Genomic DNA, 24,467 nt, shown 5'->3' on the forward strand with positions numbered 1-24,467 from the left:
ATATCAGGAATTGAGTATATTCCTTAGTATCAAAATCAAGTTTGAAATTTTAGCATTGTAGAAAAAGCTTCAGTTGTAGTCATCTGGACTCAGTTAGAAAAAATAGACGTTTCGACTCTCATCCAAGAGTCATTGTCAATAAAAGAATTTAGATCGAGAACTCCGATATTAATACTGTTCTGTGGTAAGACCCGCCCATTGGGCGGAGCCTTCCTGAAGTAGAAAGAGTTGTTTGTTTCAACAGAAACTCCCCCCTTGTGTCTACCGAGCTAGCCTATTCAGAATCTTAATGGGCTATTAGAATCCTCTTTGTCTTTGTGAGACCCTGGCTCAACCACCCTGAGTACCTGATTAGCATCTAAATGTCCTCTACCTTTCCAGGGGTTCAGTAACCCATTATAAATAACAGGAAGATTAAACCTTAGCCCTCCATTTCTGTTTAAAAAAGGTCTTTCTTTTTTAACAAAAATAGCTTCCTTGACTCCTCTTTCAAACCATCTTTTCTCCCTGCTTAAAATCTTCACCTCACCGTCTTCAAACGAGTGATTAGAGGCTTCAAGATGGAGATGCACGGCACTCTGTGGTCCTGAACTAGTATTTCTTCTGTGCTGATAAAGCCTCTTGTGTAGAGGCTGTTTCGTCTCACCTATGAAACGTTCTTTACAGCTTTCTTCACTGCATTGGATCGAATAAACTACATTGCTCTGTTTTTGAGTCGGCAACTTGTCCTTAGGGTGAACCAGTTTTTGTCTTGAAGTGTTTCCTGGTTTAAAATAAACAGGGACTTCGTGTTGTCTAAAAATTCTCTGCAGTTTTTCCGAGAGGCCAGACACATAAGGGATAGAAACACCCTTCCTTCTCTGTTCAGTTTCCCTTTTGTCCTGCTTCTTGGTTCTCTTCACTCTGTTGAGAGCCCAAGCGGGGTAACCACAGGCTGAGAGGGCATTTCGGACATGTTTTTCCTCTTTCTTCTTGCCCTCTGAGCTGGTGGGCACACCTTGAGCTCTGTGTTGTAAGGTTCTGATCACACCCAGCTTGTGCTGTAGTGGGTGGTTGGAACCAAAGAGCAGATACTGGTCCGTGTGTGTAGGTTTCCTATATACTTCTATTTGGAGTTTCCCGTCCTCTCCTCTGATCGTGGAACAATCAAGAAAGGCCAAGCGATTCTCCTTAGCGTCTTCTCTTGTAAACCTGATATGTGGGTCCACCGCATTGATGTGATCAGAGAAGGTTTCCAGCTCTTGTTCCTTGATTGTTACAAACGTATCATCGACATAGCGGAGCCACAGTTTTGGGGCTATGCCTGAGAATGAGGCCAGTGCCTTCTTCTCAAAGTGCTCCATGTACAGGTTGGCCACTATGGGAGAGACGGGCGAGCCCATGGCACAGCCATGAATCTGTCTGTAAAATTGTCCCCGGAATTGAAAGTAGGTGGTGTTCAGACAGATGTCCAACTGTTTACATATGTGTTCAGGTGTCAGTTTGGTCCTTTCCTGTAGGGTGGTGTCTTCCTGCAGTCTGATCCTCACTGCTGCTACTGCCTCAGAGGTCGGGATGCAGGTGAACAGGGACACCACATCATATTTACCACAGAACAGTATTAATATCGGAGTTCTCGACCTAAATTCTGTTATTGACAATGACTCTTGGATGAGAGTCGAAACGTCTATTTTTTCAAACTGAGTCCAGATGACTACAACTGAAGCTTTTTCTACTATGGAACACGCCTGGACGAATGAGGGATTACACCGACAAATTTTAGCATTGTTACACAGTCTGGAGTTTACATCGTAACTACTTAATCATAATAACTTATATAATATTTTTTTTATAGTTGAATTGCTCAAAATGTGCCACACAAAATGGAGTTCATACTGGTCTTTGAAGTTCACAATGTCACATGCGTCATCTGATAATTATTCCATTTTAGAAAAGGTCAGATTGATTGATTTTCTTAATAATCATTTGTTGCTGGTCAGTAATATCGTTTTCCAATATTTCATAATGTAATTCCAATTTAACATTGACTCATCATGGACTGAGTATTGGCTGCTGTGATTGTGAAGGTCGTTACAATCAGGTGAAGCAGCTGAACAGCCGCTGTGGACAGAGTTTGAAATGTGACTTTGAGGAGAGTGAGGAAACGGCTTAAGATACTTTAAAAGACTGTCTTGAAGAGGCGTCTGCCCAGGGCCTCCACCGCATGAAGCTGCAAGGACACTTGTTCAACTCAACCTTTGATTCGCCTCTATTCAACCTCTGCTCCATTCAGCGCTGTGTGTGCCAGATTACCCAGAGCTCACCTTCAATGGCAAGCAAAAGGCCAAACAGTTCAAATGGAAGAACGAAGATTCTTTAGGTTCATATCATATCAAAGCAGCAATTTATTGGTTGATGGTTAGGGTACTGTAAGTTGTTTTTTTGAATTATATGTGTAACAGCAGAAAGGAGAATGCAGAGTGAATTAACTGAAGTTTTGAAAGTGACTGAGCTTTAATCTGCTTTAATTTATGGAGATGCTGTTAACTAATACTTCAGTGTATGTCTGTATGTTGTGTTTTTTTTGTTTTTTTGCTAGATCCTAATAATTTTGAAAACGTGTTTTTTTTTGAAGACACAGTTTGTCTGGGCATTTTGTTGATTTAAGCTTTCAGCAATTATTAAAATAAAAATGAATTTTTGTTTTGCCCCGCTGCTACAGTTGGGCTCAGGACTGCAGGAAGCTGATGCAGGAGAATCTGGCATAATTGGCATAATTCACATTGCACAGTTTTGCAGATGCTTAGCAGTCAGGAGCTAACCAGGCTCTGCCAGATTGATATGTGCATCACTCTGAATTGAATTCTACACAATATCAATCTGGACAAACTATTGCCAAAAGCAGTCAGGAAAAAGTATCAAATATTTGAATCCGATTAGTCGACAACAAACTCTAGTTAAATTCACTCAAAGAAAAGCACATATTTTCTTGTTCTCAAACACACAAAGCGTTTCTGTGTACATGTTTTAAAAAAACAAAACTAAATATTCTGTGAATCTGCTAAAATAGCACAAATGTCAGCATTGTCATGTTTGTTTAGGTTCGTCCTTTTGACTTCCACCCAAACTACAATCTGTGATTGGTCAGACCCAATGCAGCCAGGCTCAAACTGAACAGCACGAGCCCGACCAGATTCTCAAGAGTTTGTGTAACAAATATCATCTGGAGTGAGTCAGGTTAGTTAGGTCATAAAACAAAATAACCCTTGAACCTGTATCCATGCGGTTCAAACCCAGTCTAATATCATTTCCATTGTGAGATTGGGCCATGGGTTTCATGCCCTGCCAGTGTGTCTTGCCACAGATAGTGTCACCTATAGACGATGACCAAGTTGCAGTCCAGCAGCGCCTGCTTTAAATTATGATGTGGCGGATCCCTCCTAATCTTGTTATGAATGTTCTTTTGCCCTTGAGAGGAGCTTCCATGGATGGATAGAACTTTATCAGATTTCACGCTCCTCAGGAGTATAACTGGAGAAACGGGCCGTCTTGGAGCTGTGCTGGTGTGTAGGGAGCACGCCTGGCTGAGCACATTATTACAACACGATTATTAGTTTTATTACATCATTGCAAATTCATATTTTCCAGAATCTACTTTCTAATTAAGTTGTAAACACGCAGCAGATAAAAAAGGTTGCTGTAGCGAAACCTGGAAATAATAAAAGACTATGAAACCAAATCAAAGAAGTGTGCCCTTAACGGATTTTCATAAAGGCTGACCTATGTTAATAAAAGTGTCAGAGATGTCCTGGCTCTTTGCCTGTATGATTATTTTCAGCAGGTCAGTGAAAAAATAGGCAATAATGATGTAACTATGAGACATATCTTCATAAAGGAGGAGAAATGTGATATATTTAATGAATACTTGCGATATTGTTTGTCTGCAGGGCTTAGTACATCTAATCTCTGTTCTCTAAGGTTTACCTCATGAGTGTATTATTTACACTTGAAATAATTTGACTAGTCACAAATCACAGATGGCAGCATTTATTCTGGTAATGGAATGTCCTTTTCAATTGACAAAATGTTCTAGCTCCATGAGAGCTCATAATAGATTCATAGATTTTGTTGTTCTTTGTGTTGTACCGAATCACCTGGACAAGTTCCTATGTTTGTGAATATTTTTCATTGACAAATGGCAATAAACCCCATTCTGATTCTGATTCTGATTCTACATGTAAGTTTAGACCTCAACTATTCGGAAATAGATGTTTTTTAATCTGAAAATTTTGCATTCAATATTCTCATCAAAGTTTTAAAGTATGCATAGTGAAGAGAATCTTAGACATCTAGTCACAATGGCCAAAATTGCAATTCCAAAATAATTGAGCTGTATTACAGAAGGCAAAACAAAAACGATACTGAGTCGACAGACAATACTTTTCCAAAATATACAGATGAACCTTCAGACTTGAATATAGAGGCTAGTTTGAATAAGAAATAAGAACAAGTCATTCGGTTAAAAAGAGTAATAGCAATATACTGGCAGAGGACATGAAGAGCCTTGCAGACTCGGAGGTTGATGCTGATTACTTTGTGAAGGTTTCTGTTGAGTGTAATCGCAGAGTCCATGACTACCAAAAGGACACATCCTTGGAGATGTGGGACGGGGCCACTATTTTGTGCTGTCATTTGTTTGCGCATAACAACCTGGGCTGAGATGAGTAAATCTCTACATTCCCAGAGAAATTAAAGTTCCAAATGTTTCCACGTCAAGGCGACGCTAAATTGAGTGGCCTTAGGGTTGAGATGAAGTGTCAGCTAACCTTTACTCTGGTAATGCTCTTTTGAAGAACTGTGTCTCCTTGAGTTGTTTCATTTATTGAAGTATGTTTCTTTTAACCCACCTTCAGTTCTCGGTTATAAACTTCATGGGGATTTTTTGAACTGCAGAAAAATACTTCATCACTATTACATAACTCCTAATGATGAATTGACATTGTCTATAGCCCAAAAAATAATATTGTTGTTTGTATATGTTTACTTTTTGGGGTATATATTGACGTTAAATTATTTATGTTGCTTCTGAAATTCTCATGCTTATTATTGATATTATGTTTTTGAATTGCAACCTGTGTGATCATGATTACTGATTAACTAAAAAATCTAGTATGATTACATTGGCCTTGACAATGTTGAAGGATGTTTTCAGTTTTATTTTTCACACCTCAGGTCCTCACTCTTCTCCTCAGACCTTAGGTCAAAAAGTCTATGCAATTTCCCAGAAGTTGCAGAGTTGACAGAAAGTGTTGACTCTGTAAGAGAAGGGGCATGTGTCCAGGTCTGAACCCGAGCTGAGGACGGTGCGGCCGGTGCACTTCAGGCTTGGCTATTATTTTATAGGTCTCTGTGGATTTGGGAGAGAGCAGGAGAGAACGAACCTCTGTAAGAACTAATTAAGTGAAACGAAATGAGAGAAGCAGACACAAATCAGGGGTTGTTGACATTGTGCTTCGGGGCAGAGGGCTGTGCAGAAAAGGGCTTTGTGCAGCCGGCAGTAATGAACCCACTGTCTCCATGGGCAACAGTTTGACTTCCACTCATCCTCACATCATTATGTAAAATACTACCCATGTGATTAAGCCCAGTTTCTTTATGATTTTAATCGTTTCATTTGTCTTATCATATCATTTTTGAGAGGTCCAGCGTTGACCTGTTGCTGAGGCATTTTGCTGAGTTTTTTTACTTAAATATGATTACGCACAGAAATGAGTTTTTAATGTTGTCAAAAAGGTTGGTCATTAAGGTTTATAGGTATTTTTGAAATTCTAATATGTATTCAAAGACAATTTTAAGAGTTTTTATATTGAAATCGGTAACTATCGTACATCGACATTATCTGAAAAAAATCTGATCACTAATTCAGATATGTTTTTAGATTTGTGTTTTAGGAGATAATAATGTAGTCTAACTTTGGGTGTGTTCACACTTAGCACAATAAACCAGACTAAACCCAAAACTAAACCTGGGAAACTTCAAAACTAAACAAGGACTAAAACGAGACCAAATTAAGTTAACATCAGGACTAAAATGGGCTCAATTTAGGAAGTGTGTTTACTAAGTCTGTGCTGTCCTATTTGTGTCTTCAATTTTCCTTGTCATCTGGCCTTTCCATGTAGTTTGAGCTGGCACTCGATGTGGCACCTGCACTGTAGCTGTGGTTTGTCGCGTTCTAAGAACACTGGGACCTTGAAGGACAAAGACAACTGGTTTGATTATGAGAGTACACAGGAAGGACTCCCAACATTGTGGTACTAATCACGTTAGCAGAATCCGACTCAAGCAGGACAGATGCTGGGGAGAGGGCAATGGGGTTACGATATCCTGATTAGAGAAGGCTTTGGGGGGGTCTGTGAATCCTGTTGCCCGCCTCTGAGTCACCTTGTGTAGGGAAGGTTGCCTTCCCTCTTAAATCTGTTTTATTTTGTTATCTGCCTGTACTCATATGATCTGTGGCCTGCTGATGCTGAGTTTATTTGAAAATAAACACTGATACATTTCATATTACTTAAATACCTGTTCTTCATTGGTGGGATTTATTATACAGAATGTATTTGAACGTAGGACAGACAAATTCTAAAAGCTCAACAGAACATCTCCAGAAGGGCACATGTTGTGGTGTTGTAATGTACAGGATATTGTTGTTGCTGGTATGGTCACGACACATAACCCGATCACTCTTAAGATCCTGAACTGTAGTCCCTGCTTTGTGTGTTTTGTGGATTCATATGGTGTTGTTCTTTTATAACTGATCCACTCTATTGCTCTGTCTTCCAGGGTCTTACATGCTGGTGAACTCCTCCCAGCATGCAGTGGGCCAGCGCGCTCAGCTGCTGCTTCCTCCACTGAGCGAGAATGACACACACTGCGTCCAGTTCAGCTACTTCCTGTACAGTCGGGATGGCCACAGCCCCGGAGCCCTCAACGCCTATGTGCGCGTCAACGGCGGACCCCTGGGAAACCCCGTGTGGAACACCTCAGGCTCCCACGCCAAACAGTGGCACCAGGTCGAACTCGCTGTGAGCACCTTCTGGCCAAACGAATACCAGGTAAGACACTGACAGTGTTGCATGCATCTGAGGATTTACAGTTTTGACTTGAGCAACAATATAATCATTATTACTGCTATAACTCTAAAAAAAAAAACTTCAATAAACTAAATATGATCTAGATTGCTGTTGTTACTCACATAAGGGTTCAGGGCTTGCAGTTATGGTACATGAATGTACGTATGCATGATTTATGCCTAATCTTCTTCATAACATAGGTTGAGTTGAGTTGGGTTGAGTTTCTCCAACATGAACATTTTATTTGCTGAGATTGTGATGAATAAATAAGTAAATGCAGCTTGATGATATCAGTCTAATGCAGTATTTTATGATTTATCTACGGTTTTATTTTTCTTTCAAAGGTTTTTTTGGCCTGTAAGCTTTATTAAACAAGTGTAGTGTGTGGGGATGAGAGCAGGGAGGACATTCAGCAAATTGTCGGAGTCTCTCACGAGGCTGAAGCTGCTGCTTAGACCACTCAACCACCGGGCAGCACACATCTAAGGTTTTTTATTAAATTTATAGCGATAATCTTCGAGAGGCAAGTTTGGCATTAATTACTTACATTTGCAATTTAATTATCATTGATTTCCTCATGAGCATACTGCAGTGCTAGCACCCCAGGGCCCTCTCTGGCTCTAACTTGAGCTTCCTGGTTGCAGACTTGTAGAGCTAGCATCCTGCGCCGCCCAATTGACTATGTTTCAGACAGGTAGCCTCTATTAATCCATTTTATTCTTTCTACAAACTCTGCAAAGCTGTCAGAAAGCAATTAAGTGGACTAGTGTGCATTTTATCAAGAACTGTCAATCCTTACAATTTAATTAAATTCTGTTCGGCCATGCAAGATGTGACCTTCACTATGTAAATACCAATCCTGCATGGGTACATGATATAGGATGACACTGTGATGACACCTCGTGTGATCTGAGGAAGATAATTCAACGAACAGTTGTTTGTTCAATATATGATATTAAAAATATAAAGTCAGGAGCACTTTCACCTGTGCTCTATTCACCTTGTTCCGGGCGCCACCATTCCACCGGCATTCTGGTTGTATTATTTACCATCAGGCTGCCGACCTCAAGAGAATATAAATTCTACACAGAATGCCGTCTTCAAGCCGTCCAGGGAATCTGTGCCTTTGCTGAATTGTTGGTCATATGAACATTGGATATTTCACACAAATCAGTCTACTTTATAGCATATTTTAGTACAAGACTTAGCCCTCATTCTTCATTTAAACCAATGGAGTTGGACCGGAAGTGCGATTACAGCGGAAGTTTCGATACGTGGGGAAAAAGTGGGATCAACATTGTTCAAACGTTAATGAGCGTATTTACAACAACGCCCAGACTTGTTATAACACGTAAAATACAACACAATACACTGACACAACCAGAAATAATCCATGATATCAAGCGCACCGGATTATAAAGTGCGTATTTGAGGAAATGTGAGGCTTTTAAGTGCGGAGTTGTCACATTTCGATATTAAGATAATATACTAAATTCTCGTTACAAATTTTTATTTCACATTAATCATGAAAAATGCTCTTTTTTTATTATAAAACTTTTGGACAATTGACATTCTCAACAAAAAATAATCGTAGTATCTTTATTAAACATTGTAGTCTTATTGTAGTTTTGATTAATCTCAAAATCATCTTAAAACTATTCACAAACGGTCACATTTGTCTGGCTACTAGGTTTTGGTTTTTTAGTATGGACGCTTTTGATACTAGTTTTAGTATCGATTAGTATCTGATTTTCAATACTATTGACAAACCTAATTTTGACTGATGTAGGCAATTTCTTGACCAAAGACCCTTGGATGAGCGGGCCACGCTCCCCTTTTCTAAGATAAGGTCATGTATACGTTATTGTCCCACAATGTGTTTTTCTTTTCTCTTTTTTCTTGCCTCACTGGACTTCATTGAATAGTTAGCCCAAAGAGTCCAGTAATAATTTGATGTTTATGTATGTATTGTGCACCATAATAAAACAGAACTCAAAAGGAATAAGATGATGCAAATAGCCTAAGTGTGCAATGATAATAAGAATATAATACAAGAATGTATAAAGTCCGTATACTACTCATGCTTTGTCCATTGTTCTCTGAGATTAGCGCAGAGCCCTCTCTTCTGGTTTAGTGTGTTTTCCTTGTCCTCTCCTGACTCTCCCAGTGAGCCGCACACTCTCTTGTCTAAGACGTGTGAGCATCTCTGCAAACAGTGTAGAGAGCGACTTCACAGCGCTGCAGGAGAGCCTCAGTCAGATCCTCGCCAGAGCAGAGTGTACTGGCTTTAGAAGAGTGGGTGACTCATACATGAACAACATAAACGGTGGATTTATGAATACAACCACTAACGGATAATTGTCCAGAAGATTGTAGACTCAAAGCGACTACTTTTCGTTTGTTAAGGCGAGAACATCTTGGAGGGATTTGCGTGTCCATTGGTGCTCTCCAGAGTAATTGTGGTTGATTACAAGACGCACAAGACAATGCAAGGCAAGTTTTAGTTGTAGATTTGTGCACAAGGTTCAAATTCAAATTGCTTCACTCAACAGGAAAAAATTCATTAAAATCATGAAACAGACAAAAACATTAAAGAGCAGAGTGCAAATAAAAAAATAATCAGTCACATGCACAGCTAAACAAAACTGTTTTCAGCTTTTAGATTTGAACATTGTCAGAGTAGAGGCCTGACTCACATCGCCAGGAAAGACTGTTCCAGATTTTAGATGCAAAAAAAGGTTTAGTTAGTTTTGACTCTTGTATAACACACAAAAGTGCGTGGCTTTTCTTGCAAATAGCGAACAATTCACGGCCTCCTGCCTTAGTGACCTGCTCTTTTCAACAATGTTGTCTGAAAAAAAGTTGTTAAAAGGAGAAAATAAAGTGGTTAAAAGGTGAAACTTAATATCTTAAAAATAATGTTTATGCCACACTAACATTAGAAGCAAAACAAGACAACACAAGCAAAACTTTTTTTGCCTGTATATATATTTTTGCTTATTTCCTTATTCTGCCATGCCCTCTTTTGGCTCTTCTAACCAGGGATCAGCACATCCATTGTAATCACACTTTCGAGCAGGAACTCCATTCCCTTAAGAGGAGAATGAGTGAAAATCTTGCCGCTAAAATAGACTATAAAGTAGATTGATTTGTGTAAAATGTCCAATATTCATGTGCACCAACAAGTCAACAATGCACTGATTCCCTGGGCGGCCTGAAAACAACTTTTTAGTCCGTGTAGAACTTCTTTTCTCTGGAGTTCGGAAGCCCTATGTTAACTCATACAACCAGGAGAAGGATTCCGTTTGATGGCAGCGCCCATAGACTTTCATGTTGAAATGGCAAAATTGTCTGATCTGCTCCTAATTTGTTTTTATTATTTAATGTATTCCACTCACATCCCTAGATTACTATGGGGTATTGTAATATCAATATCAAGGCTGTTTGATTGCACAAAAGTTTAGTTTATTTACCCTCCTTACTGGACCTGGAACATGGTAGTATTGTCCATTGAAGTCAAACGTCAACTGTGATCGAGCCTGAGGTGTCCAACAAACAACAAATGAAAATACAAATGAAAGCTGATCTTCTTTTTGAGGTTGTCTAAATGTTCTGAACTAAACCTAATGTCTGAACTGTAGCCTACTTTTTTTTTTTAGTCTATTCTATAGTTGTAAAACCTGTCATTCAGATTACTGGTGGTGTCAAATGTACAACCTTGTGTTTTAATGTTACTCATACATTAATAAGAAACATAAACTTGCCCTGTAGAGGTTAGGCTTCTGAGAGCATTCAAATAAACTCCTCAGTCAAATTGATGCGGCCAGTAGACCTGTTTATATGGTGGTTAGTGGTTATAACTCTATTTTAACAACTCTCAGTAAATAGAAAACTGAAAAGTACAAAATCAGTCTTCGTGCTTTCCACCGAAGGCTGTGTTAAGTTTACAACTCAGTTAGTTTGAAGCACTAAATCATCTCCATAGCAACTCTAAGTAGTTAACCGACAGATTTACTTCGTCGTTAAACCCACAAAGCATTCTTTTCAAGCCCGAGTTGGAAATTGGTTCCTCAAATCATTGTCTGTGAGTTAAAATACGTACATCTTTGGAAGTAAATACACATGGAGGAATTTATGAATCGGCTTTTTCTAAATGCTCAGATCTAGATTTATTTAGAGACTAATCAATACAGAAACAAGTGTTAAAACTACATACTCAATTGGAACAAGTATCAATACTGGGGGGGGGGAAATCATATAAATAGGTCACAATTGGACATTTTCTCAATAGTTTTATAACGGTAATATTAAATAAACTCGTGGTGAAAATGTTTTTTTTATTATAATTGTGGTATTGAAATTGGGTATCGAGCCTTTTCCTTTGTATTGAAATTGAATTAGATTTTTTTTCAATGTTAGTCTCAGTAACATTCATGTGTTAAGCTTCTTTTGTAGGTGCCGATGAAAAGTGAGTTCAAACATGGCCGCGCTGTTACATGATGGCTCTAAGCCCCCATCACACATTTGAAGAAGGGGATTCAGCCTGAACAGATTGGACGGTGAAAATCCTCCCGTATAGTGAGACCTTGAGATGTCTGGGTTGGAGATTTTGTGTGTCTGGTGCACTGCCACGTCATGTTGAAGCGCAATACCAGGAGAAGCGTGTTATCAAATATTAAAGATGCTATCCGCCCTGGTAAGATCGCCAACTAGAGCTGGAGATGTGGGATTGTACTTTCTCCTCTGGTAATTTCAAACGTCATAGAATATTTTTCAGTTTAGATATTAATATATTTGAATGATTTCAGTATTTATTTATTTTCCACAACGTGTGACGGTCATGCCTCGGCCAAAACAGCTCCAAACCGCTAGATACTTCACATGCAGAAGCTTTAGCCTTAAAAAGGAAAAGTACAAGAGAAACCACCCTGCACATGTGCCAAAGGCTGTTAGATCTTTATAACACGTTGATAGCGCCTTGATTTGCACACAGAGAGGACATTCAGCGGCCGTGTGATAAAACATATCAAAAGGGTTTGAGTAAAGATGCATTAGGAAAATCTCAACCATGTAAGAACTCCACGAGCATCATACGGATTAGTTTTCTCAACAACGCCCTGAAACGTTTTAAGAAGGATGTAACGAACTAGGGTCAACATTTCATCATTTTTTTAAACACATTTTTTACCAACCCAATTTTTTTTAAATGGATGAACGCAATTCAGATTATCAACGTATCTGATACAACATGTGTCAAAAAGTTGTTTAGTCTATTGTAAGGAAAGGTGGTTTTAAATGTCTAATCTGTTGCATATTGTTGCAACTTTTCTCAGATTTATGCTTCCATTTTGGGGCCCTGGGCTTTCACAGTGCCTTTTGAAACTGTGCTAAAGAGGCTATATTGGTATTCATAATGGCATATTTTATAACATGGACAGCTCTGGCCTTTTCCAATTGAGCAGCTTTCCTTGAGCGTGTGACCTTTTAGTTGTGACTTTTGGGAGGTTATTTACCTATGAGTCCAATAGTGACTGAAGCCTGAATGTTACATGTATCTGTGGGCAACGCTGTGCAGCGTTAAAGCTCAGATGAATTGTCTTTTGATTTGTATAAGTTACAGAGCTTTTACAGGCCTGCATTGCAGCGTAATGTAATACGTCCTCATAATGTGTCTTTTATTTCTGCTATAAATCATTTGATGGCATGCTTTTATTTTTACCACCCCAGATGATTCCAGCATCTTCAAGTAACAATTCATTAGTAAAGCAGAACTAACGGGAGTCTCAGATGCAGAGGGAGAAGTGTTTTTCTTTTCTTTTTCTTTTTCATACAGCAGAACTTTTTGCGGTTGTTTGTTGGAACAAATGCATGATTTGTCCGCCTCTTAATCACCTTCTGTCACAATGGAGAATGGAAATTAACAAATAATCAATCTTTCACATAGTATTTTAACTCTTGCTAAGAAAGAAAACCTTCAGTACATTTATCTTTGCTTTTTTAACTCTGCATTTAATTAACGTCCTTGGATACATTATAATACGAACAAAAAACAAATTGAATGAACAAAAATTAATTCATATCTAGTGTCCCTCAGATCTTTGTTATTTTCCCTTCCATGTTTAATACACCCCTTTTGTGGTAGGTATGGCCTCCTCTGAAGTACAGATGATCAAGTACAACTATTATCTTGCTATCAGACTCACAAATAAAGCCACACCAGGAAAGAACATGGGCGTAGGTTATGATTGAGGAGACAAAGGGCAATGGAGGTTAACGGGGCGTCTCTAAACACAATGTATAACATAGAGAATGTCAGAACAGTCTGAGATAGCAGGCTGTAAATCATACCTATGGCGTCTTCAGGGTCAAGTTCAAGCTGAGCCTGTGAACAAACTGAGAAATGTACTTTGGCAGGAGGAGATTAGCCTCCATGTTGATCCAGCGGTGAGAGTTGCATGAACGTCTGTAGAAGAAAAAGGGTCATTTTCTAACTCTATGACCCCGACCCACACCTTACCTCACAGTTTCCAACTGACGCCACCGCCTCTATAGTCAAAGGCACTCATTCTACCCACACTCTTCACCTCTATGTCTCATTTTGTCTGGATGTCTTCTCTTTTTTTCAGCCAACCTCTATCTTTTCACATCCTATCCGTCTGCAGAGCTGCCTTCTGGGTCTCGCACGGTCGGGGTTGTTGTCACACCAATTGCTGCTGTAATCACATGTATCCCTGGCCTTAAATCCGGGGAGGTGGGGCAGGCTTCATCCTGCTCAGTGTGAGAGGAGGACATTTGGGGTTATCGAGGTGCTCGAGGTGTTGTTGTTCTTCTGCAAACACCATGGGAATAAAGGAAACTTTTGTATTATTAAAGTAAATATCCTACAAAGGGAAGCATAGGTGAGTTATTTGCCCTTGCGGCCGAGCTACATAGTTGCAATCATCATGCCGTCTCCAATCATCATTAAACTCTCACAAAAGGAAACAATGTGAAAGATCTTCAATTCATGTTGAATAATTTACGATATAGTCACTCTTTCCTTAACAGGGGCGAGCGCTGCACTGCTGCGACGACAGGTCCCCAGTGTTATTGAAGGATGGGTCAAATGCAGAGGACAGGTTTCCCTACAGAGACGTAAAGGCTAATCTAATCTAAGTGAGATAGTGAAGAATAGTATGCATTTTGTTGCCCTGTTTGTTTCCAAAATATAACCAAAAAAATGTCGACCATGTTTTTGTCTTTATACTGGATTAAAAATGGATTAATCATATTCCCATGGGATAAAGTTGACAAATATGCATCCTGTTTTCATGACTGATTATCATAATTACACTTCTAGTTACTAAATGTAATATTTTCATCAAATAACCATGCTATTGTTGTGCTGCAAAGAAAACAACTAACACTAAATCCACTGAAGCGTACAAAAACATAACACTTTTTAAAATTAAAATGTATTTAAAAAAAGATTCCCAGATCTTTCCCGGTGTTTCGTTTGCCTTGGCCGTATGATATTTCCACCTTCTAAACAGAAAACCAGTCATAAAAAGTATCCATCGGAAGGACATCGGTGTGAAAGCCTGAGCTGAGCCGCGGACATTATCCATGCTGTAATCATGTGGTCTGAGGATTATGAGAAACAATAACTCAAAGCCGGCCTTCGATCAAACGATCCGATGGAAGTCTGTCCTTGGTGCGCTGAAAACAAACATCCCCCTTGTGCCTCATAACTCTGGCACCATTATAGAGCATGGTGATTCGATATTGATTAGGCTTCACGAGAGCCCACCTCATGCAGCTTATTGTTCCTGCGTGCCGTGTGCAGTTTAGCCGTCCCCCGGGCCCCATGTGCACGCTGCATTATCTGCTCTTATAGCTTCATCGCAGGCTGCACCCTGAGTGTCCAATGCACCTCACCACTTGAGAACCACACTGTGTCCTCCAGATAAAGCTATCATATTTCCAAGCTCTTGCAGACGGAGGCAAAGCTCAGCCATTCTCTGTTTAATGTTTTTCCTTCCATTGCCTCCATTATTTTGGTTTCGGGTCGGCAGCTGTGCATTTATGACGTGTTTCATAGTGAGATGTACAGCATGTTAACCCTCAGAGTTGACGTGTGTAAGAATAAAGAGAAAAGTAAAAAATAAAGTATCCGACTGTATCTAACTATTCAACTCATTGTTCAACAGTAGAAAAAGCTTCAGTTGTAGTCATCTGGACTCAGTTAGAAAAAATAGACGTTTCGACTCTCATCCAAGAGTCAAGACAATGACTCTTGGATGAGAGTCGAAACGTCTATTTTTTCTAACTGAGTCCAGATGACTACAACTGAAGCTTTTTCTACTATGGAACACGCCTGGACGAATGAGGGATTACACCGACATATTTCATTGTTCAACCCAAATGTTACCACAAAAATAGGGTTTTTAAACCCATGATCAACCCAATAAAGGTTGAAATGGTGACAGAAGGCTTCTGGATAGAAAATATTTCAAGTAAAATGTATTGACTGGTAACAACCAGAAATTGTTTATTTTTTTAGATATTTTGATTAAAAAATGCTGTCGTCTTTTCAGGTCTTGATTTTTAGCATCCTGATAATGATTATGATTATCAAAATACAACTATGATGATTTTTTTTATAGTCGACTAGTGACGATTAGTTGATTAAACAATGGAGCTCTTCAGAAAACAATTAAATCAAACCCTTATTGTTCAATTAAGTAACATTTTGACCTTACTTAACATCTTTGTGAGTTCCTGTGATGGTTAAATATGTATTATGGGGGCGTTTAACGATAAAGAATAAAAAGAGGTTAAATAAAAGTGAAAAACATAAAATAAAAATGTTGCATTTCAGTATTTTCTGACTATGTATTTTCACAATGAACCTGCAGGTAGAGCTCTATCACCTGAGTTACTTAGTTCCGCTTTAATAACCTTTTGTAATTGATCATTTTACCCCATTTAAATTTAGTACAATCTGCTCTCTGGTTTGAAACAGGAAGAAGAGGCTTCAAATTAGACTGGTGTCAAAAACAACTTCATTATCTTCCTCCCGTAGATGTTCTTATTCTTGATATACACTTGGTGTGCCTGCCATTTTCTTTCAAAGGTGCAATAATGGCTTTGTTTGTAATTATGTCTATCACCGAAAGAGGAAGTCACAACCCTCTCAGCTGTAGAGGTTCTTTTCAAAATGGCTGCTATACTTTAGCTTTGAGTGGTACAGGATAATCACAGGGCAGCTACTCATATAAATTAAATCCAGTCAACATATTCACTTTACTTTTGCAGGTGCTGATAGAAGCCACTGTTTCGCGCGAGCGGAAAGGCCACATCGCCCTTGACGACATCATGGTGGTCAACTATCCCTGCTGTAAGTGCCACTTCTGACAATGAACACAATTTACAACACAGCGGAGAAAGCAGGAGAGAACGAGTCGAGGAAAGTTTCTGGGGTTTGGGGGTAAAATTCAAATGAAAGTGTAACATAAATAGACTGGAGGAGAAGAGTAATGGCTGATCGACCTTTGATATTAGCACTGCGGTGAGGCCCAGGGCGTCCCCGAGCAACACGGGCAATATTAAAACACTGTGACACTCAAATGCCAACTCATCTGAAAACACACACCTGCATTTGTGCCTTCGAGCCATTTTGTGACAGCCAAATGTACGAGTTAATCAGTCCTGCTGGTGTACAACATGCAACTTTCCTACAAAGGCATTTCTGCATTATTCACAAGTCGCACTGCATCAAAGCTCATAAAAATGCATTCTCTTCAGGGTGTAACCTCTGACTCCCCGCTGCGGAAAAGCTTTGTGTGTCACCAGTGAAAAGAGTATGAATTCAGCGCTGTTGTCAGGCCCTGGAGGAGTGTGTGTAAAACATAAGCACCCCCTGAGTTTAATACTAAGACCAGGTCTGGCTGTGTCACGAACACTCAAAGTGCAACGGACACGGCGCTGAACAGGAGGGCTCTTGTCAGGTCATAGCACGTTTAACACCTCCAGCACATAGCTACAGTTGGTAAGTGGCGGCAATAAATGATACAGGCTTCACAAGTGGTTTTGTACTCACTAGCAGCCTGTGTTAGCCAGACTGTATATTTACTCCCCTTGTGGATGAAATGGCATTTTAAAAGAAGTCATTCACTGCATAAATGAGAGCTGCTTGTCGATGGTTTATGGCCCTTCTGTACGTACGGAGCTCCGTCAGCCTCTCCGATCCTCAGAGCTACAGCAGATGGCTTCCCCTGAATGCTCCCACTGTGGTCATTAAATAATTAAGGCTCTCATCAAGACCTGAGCATGCCTTATGATGTGGCACCAAGCCAGCCTGAGTTACTTGGCAGAGATCAGCGTGAAGGAAGATGGAGGAGAAATATAATATATAGTGAATATATTATATTCACTATATATTATATATATATATATAGTGAAACTCCAAAATAAACCGTTGTCAACTCCTTTTGGGCTTCTTTGTTGAAGTATGCGTGACGTTTGTGTTGTTTCCTCCTGGGTCTTTGGGTCTTTGACTTTATCAGTTGCGGCACAATGAAATATTTATCTCACTAAAGACTCTGCAGGATAGGATTTGACACATTTAGCTGTAGTACCACGCACATCTTGCCAACTATAATGCTCAAGTTAGTGTGTGCGTGTTCACACTAATTTTACTTCTCGTTTATGTTTGCTTCTCAGGCACGAATATGAATTATGAATTAACCTTAGGAGGCATAGTCACTCAAAGGAAACATGGCCTCCTCTGGGGCGCTCCCCGTACTCTACTTACTCTAAGTTCAACAATAATCATCTCCCCCTCATCTCCATAGTGGCACAGAAGCAGAGATCAGTGAGAGCCACACTTATTATTTTCCCAGACGCCTCGGCTCTTCCATCTCGTGCTGTCAGTCAAGTGGAGCGACAGGCGGACTAGTCCTACCCTATGTCTGGAGGGATGGCAGGCGGCACTGCGATGTTTACCCAGATATTTGGCTCAGCGGGGGGCTGTTTCTCACTGCGCTATTGTTAATCACTGAGTTGGGTGAGAGGGCTACACCTACACACTGAGTCACTGGCACCGCCGCCTGGCATGCTGGGACATTATTAGTCAAAATATGGTGAGCTGCTTTACGGCTTGTCTTAGGAAGATACACCCACGTTCAGCACATCTATAATCTTCTGCTGTCTGTTTGAACTTAATTCTATTATAGACATCGAGTTTTCTCCCCCTCAAATATCTACACATGAATATAAAACTATGTATAAGTTTTCTATGAACTAGATTGTATGAAAATGCATTTGTGCACTTGCATTTCAATAGCTAGAAAAAATAATGGCAAACGCATTTAAACGGTGTCAGAAAAATATTGCCCGCCGCTGAAGTTCTATAGATGATGGTAATGAGATCAGTTTGTAAAGAAATGCATTTACTTCAGTTTCTGCATATAAAAAAGGAAAAGGGGGGGGAAAAAGTCTGTTGTGTAAGCGTCTGGCTTTGTGGGCGTCCTAAAGGTAATAGGGTCCTTTGATGTTTGTTTTGTATGTGTCTTTAGATAAGGCGCCACATTTCTCCAGGCTCGGAGACGAGGAGGTCAATGCTGGGCAGAATGCCACGTTCCAATGTGTGGCGTCTGGAAGGTCATCTGAAGCTGAGAAGTTGCTGCTTGAGGTGAGGACATCAACAGTGAAAGAACTGACAAACCTATAGAAACTCCTTTTAATACAGCCGTCATAACATGTGCTGTGTGACTTTTTCTTTTCTGTCTGCATCGCAACACTACACCATCATCGCTTAAGATATGCTGTGTTTGAACAGCTTAATGTCCCCAAAGTATTCATGTTTAAATAGAGATGGCCAACCTTGTTTTAAGGCCACACACGCCTTGAAGTCTCCTCTCTTTGCCTTTGGGAAGCTTACAGGGTCAGAGCGGTTTTCTATTTATTCAGAACATGTGCAGAATTTTAATTAATGAAACTTTTCATCAGACTCAGGTTTTATTTATTGCCTTGTATTAGAAATTGCCACAGTGACAATCTTTTCTATAGCTGCGTTTGTTAAAGGACTCTTAACCATCACGCTATCTTTCAGCTCTGGCTGCTGTTGCGTCAGCTCGAACTGCACAGGCCACCCTCAGACAACTTTAATCACATCTGACCTTAAGCAAACCGCCATTATACGCACAGTGTAGACTCATCATGATGTCAGGCACAGCACAATGTTCCTCTGATTATAATCTGTTTCTATTTTCTTTCATTCTTTCACCTATATATTTACCGGTGTGCATTGTTACATGACTAACATAATAGTTGGTTTGTACCAGAATGGAGCCATTTTAAAACATGACAGTTGTTACAGACCGTACATTTCCGTGGTTTAATTTTATATAGTGCAAAAGTAATTGTGACAGACTAAGAAATATGAATTATGATAAGTACAGTATTTTAACATCATTAGGAATCACAGTTTCCCTCACGATTCGATGAGATACACAGTACAAGACTACAATAAAATAAAATAAAAATGTGTTACATGCGATTATCCATATATTGATTTTTTTAAGAACCAAATACATTTTAACAACATGATTCCATTCTTGAACCACAACCTGCGCAGGTTTAATATGAAAATGTAATCATCAAAACTGTGAATATGTCAAATATATTTCATAAACAAATTTCATTTCAATAATCAAACAACACGTTTTTTGTAAAATATACCAGAACATTATTCGTGGCATTATACCAATTCAGCATTGAGAGCAATGCTGTTTAAAGTAAACTATATTCTTTGTGCCTGGAAAATCTAGAATGATATCCCTCTGTATTTTTATACAGATCAACAATATCAGTCTGATAATCTCCGTAATCTCCCTGAGTTCAAATGGGTGAGATTGACAGGTGGATTAACCAATCAGGGACACGCATGGTCTATCTGTATCAAAACAAACATGGCTTTTTATGCGGGATAAAGAAAGGCAAAAAATATCACATAGACTTAAAGCATTGCAGATTTCTCCAGAATCAATGAGCGAATCACAAAATCTGTTAATCTGAAGTGAGAAGTTTGACTTTGTTCTAAATGACCAATGAACTCAACTTTTTCACGCGCCGCAACAGAAATGAATTGCACAGTTTATTTTCAGTTTGACTCGAGGCGTAATGGGGGTGACCAGGCTCACTCTTCAGAAAGAACTGAAGAAGTATGTATTCTGGATCCAATTTAGTATCCCAATACTTGGATATTTTGATCTTTTAGCACATCCCTACCTACTGCTGTTACACATAGTTGTACCACTGGGAGCAGATTCAAAAGTACACTTAGTGATAGTAATGCTGCCATCAAGTTGTACAATTAAGTCATTAAATAAAACAAATCAAACGTTTTGTCTTCATAGTCTATTATTACATTATTGTACCCAGTATTATTGGACAGATTGTCTTAACATTAGTTGTTTAAAATAATTGATAAATAACAACATTCTGACTCATTTCTTGTGTTGTTCATGTGTATGTAGTAACTGTGTCTTGGCCAGTACTCCTTCTGAAAAGAGTTTTTAATCTAAATGGGACTCTCCTGGTTAAATAAATAAAATAAAATAATACTTTGGACCATTCTTTCTTTCCTTGTTGATGTTGACATCTCCACACGCAAACAGCCCAGATGTGATGGTGTACGGCTAAAGATTTTCAGTTTTTTTAGTTTGTAGCAGCACAACAAAAAACACAGTCTTTTTTTTTCTTCTTGTATGTGAGTTGTGTGTTGTGTGTTTTCAAGGCCCAAAGGACAGGGTCCAGCTCTGCCCAGAAGTGTCTTTGTTATCCGCAGCAGGCTCCACATGCTTCGGCTTCACTTAAAACAGCCACATCAATAGAGAAATACGTGGCCGCACTTTCATGTGACGACAATGATGGCCTGAAAACTTGAGGAAAATATGCCAGACTCGATGTTTATTTGTGTGAGCTGTGAGGAGTTGACAAATGCTGAGAGTTTTAATGGTGTGGAACAGTGTGAGAAATGCAAAGTGCAGCAGCGAGGTGTAGCCGACAACTTTCATTTGAGTCTGTCTCCCGTTTCCTTCTTTTTCACTTTACCGGCGCTCTTTCAGACTCAAAAATAAATAAACATGTGGTGACTTTAAATTAATATGTTTTTCCCCCACATTACTCTTAATGGTAATTTTGTAATTCAAGTAAAATGTATAGACCCTTTAAAATACTACAGAATGTTCCAAACTCAGCAATAGAGGAAAATGATTTAGACATTATAGACTTTCAATTGTTAACTGAAACAAACAAAATGCTAAGGATATTATTAACAAAAATAAGCAACTAGTTTTAATTTCAAGGGTAGAAATATCAGTTGTTTATTTTTTTTATTACAAAAGATGGAAAAAATATAATTTTCTAACCTCAGAATTGCATTTGAACTTCACAAAAAGTATAATTTGTGGAAAAGTATGTAACATCCGTAGTGTAAAATGTAAAAAAAAACTATTGTGGGTCAACATTTTTGAACATTTAGATTTTTCCTTCATCTGTCCATAGTAAAGTCTTAAATGACATGAACACATAATGTAGAATACAATTGTAAGCGTCTTTAAACCAGGCTCTGAGTGTGTTCAACTTCACTTTTGCCTCAATACTTTTAACTTTTAATTAACATGAAATATATAGAACAGTCAAATGCACTATTCATTGACTGGCACTTGGTGATGTTAAACACTGATCACATTCATGCATAGGCAACAACATTAAGATTTATTTTAAGTAAACTATATTTTTTGTGTCATCTGTCATTCTTTTTACAAATATTGCCCTAAACAGCATCATATCGATCAAGCAATCAATCATCCTTTATTTATAGAGCCCTTTACAACACTCAAGGTGACCAAAGTGCTTCACAATAAAAATCAAGACAATGCAAAAGCATAAAACTATGTAAAAACTAACTGCACTGAGTCTGAATGAATATGTTTTGAGTAGATTTACTGTGATGGTGCGCATGTCATACACACACATAAACCCCACATACTATATCACTATGACTCTGCAGTACAGCTCTTGGAGGACAGTTGATGTTGACAGCTCCCATTACAGCTTGTCATACATTACTCTCCCAATAACTATTATTTTAACAGGATTACTTTGGTTATTATGAAAGGACATCAGATAGTCATATTGGCTGATTAAATCACAGCACATTGAGATGGTCCTGCTGTTCTAATTAAAACACACACGTGTGGACAATTCTCTGTTTAATTATGAAGCGCTAATAAAAAACAGACCTAGATAAGATGCATTTAAATGTTTTCTTTGTTGTTCGCCTAGTGGGTTGGGAGTGTGTAATATTTAGCACGGGTGAATATGATCATGTATTTTTTATGCCGCAATTAAAAAACCTCACAGCTTCTTCAGTGTTTGTACAGACTCTGGCTATTCACACATGGAGCTTCTACTCCACATGTCACAAGGGCATGTTTCCAATGGCAATTTTGACAAGTATTACAATTAGCAATGTGCATCAATTCACATTTTAATCTCAATTCAGTTCACATTTTAATCTCAATTCAGTTCACATTTTAATCTCAATTCAGTTCACATTTTAATCTCAATTCAGTTCACATTTTAATCTCAATTCAGTTCACATTTTAATCTCAATTCAGTTCACATTTTAATCTCAATTCAGTTCACATTTCAATCTCAATTCAGTTCACATTTTAATCTCAATTCAGTTCACATTCTCTCTTTTTAAACACATGTGGGAAAAATGAAAAATTTACTGCTGAAAAGTAAGAATCACATACTTTCAGAATTCAAACTATTGGGTTAGCATTTTTTATTTTTTTTTCCAGGATATTTATTTTTTCTATTGACAACAAATAACTTAAATAACCATAGACGCATATACTATATTATTAGACATGAATGATCTGCAGCTTGCCTGGTCCGGTATGATTTGGAGGACTTAGCCCACAAAAGTGCAGGTTATAACCAAGAGACTGTCGGCTGGTAACAATCCATCGACCTCGTGGAAAGTCATTGTTGAGTGCGAAAAGAAAAAAAATCCAATTTGATCTGAGCTTGTGTGTGTTCACCGCTGAACATCCCCTTTTACATGGTACCACTAAAGAGAGCAGATAAATGGCAAATTGATCATGGATAAACATTGATATATGATTTTTTTTGTTCTATGAAGGTAAAGGCAAGAAGCATGTAGCAGACAGAAGACTCATCTGAACTAAGACTATCAGCCTTTAGTTGTTTAATCAATTCATCACTTGACGGTGTTCTAGTCGACCAAAATGTTTATTAGTCAGCTTATTACTTTATTTAGATTATAATAATTTCAGTCGGACAACAGCAGAAAGGAACTGAGTTAGCTGAAGTATTGGCATTGAATTGTGAATCGTGAATCTGCCTTTAACATAAATACACTGTTTTCTAGTACTTTTCTGTATAAATAGTGCAGTTTAGCTCAGATACATGGACACATCGCAGAGATACTATCCCCTTTGGTCAATTAATCAACCTGCAAAGCATGTCGTTAGTCAACCAGCAATTTCTAAGTTGACTACAGCCCTGATTAGAACAATGGCACTTTTAAATGAGGCACGTTAGTTGCGCAGAAGACCATAACTCTTGTGACATTGCACAGTTGGCTGGTGTGTCTGTGTTCGTCTCGTCCGAGCTCCATGTCCTTCTGTGCGCGTTGGAGGGAGAATATGATGACCCGTCCTGTTTTGTCTGACCCCGTCCTTTTTCGCTGCTTTCCAGAGACACAATGGGGACGTTTTAACCACTGCGTCCGTCAAGCACCTTAGTCACCGGCGCTTCGTGGTATCCTTTCAGCTCGATGACGTCCAGAGAACAGACCAGGACCTTTACCGCTGTGTCACCCAGTCGCCCCGGGGCTCTGGAGTCTCCAACTACGCCGAGCTGGTAGTGAAAGGTAAGTCGCCGCAACGTACTCTGCTCTTTGCTATTTATCCACTCCTGCTCCTGACATCGCAAACACACAGTACCTTTCCATTTGGCTTCATACAGGGTCTCGCTTGGAGTCACTAGTAAACAAACCACTGTGTAAAGATAGAATAAATCCTTAGTGGAGTCTATTGGAAGTCCATTCCTGTTTCAAAGTGATCACATACTCATTTTCTAAACAAATTGCATGGTTTTAAATGTGACTTAATGGGGCACAATGCAACTTCGCCATGGTTATTGCTTTGCCTGGAATGTTCCAAGGTATGGCATTAAACTTATCCACAAGAAAAGAGACATTGTGCCTTTTAAACTTGAGGATTAACAAGCAATTTCAACCACTAGATCCAATATTAATTAAACGATATGGTGATAAAA

The 24,467-nt window shown here is 39.0% G+C and overlaps 1 protein-coding gene across 4 annotated transcripts in view; it reads left to right on the forward strand.

Moving 5' to 3' along the window:
* The window catches only part of ptprub (protein tyrosine phosphatase receptor type Ub), a 192,457-nt gene that overhangs the window by 101,469 nt on the left and 66,521 nt on the right, over positions 1-24,467 (forward strand). For all 4 annotated transcript variants that reach the window (XM_072461221.1, XM_072461222.1, XM_072461223.1 and 1 more), the window contains exons 3-6: positions 6,817-7,088; positions 16,404-16,485; positions 18,665-18,780; positions 23,886-24,060. In XM_072461221.1, the coding sequence (XP_072317322.1) occupies positions 6,817-7,088; positions 16,404-16,485; positions 18,665-18,780; positions 23,886-24,060 (645 nt within the window). The remainder of the gene's footprint in view (positions 1-6,816; positions 7,089-16,403; positions 16,486-18,664; positions 18,781-23,885; positions 24,061-24,467) is intronic.

The sequence above is a fragment of the Eucyclogobius newberryi genome, unplaced genomic scaffold (genome assembly GCF_026437365.1).
Source record: "Eucyclogobius newberryi isolate DKJ021-1_F unplaced genomic scaffold, fEucNew1.0.hap1 SCAF_3, whole genome shotgun sequence".
Lineage (NCBI taxonomy): Eukaryota > Metazoa > Chordata > Actinopteri > Gobiiformes > Gobiidae > Eucyclogobius > Eucyclogobius newberryi.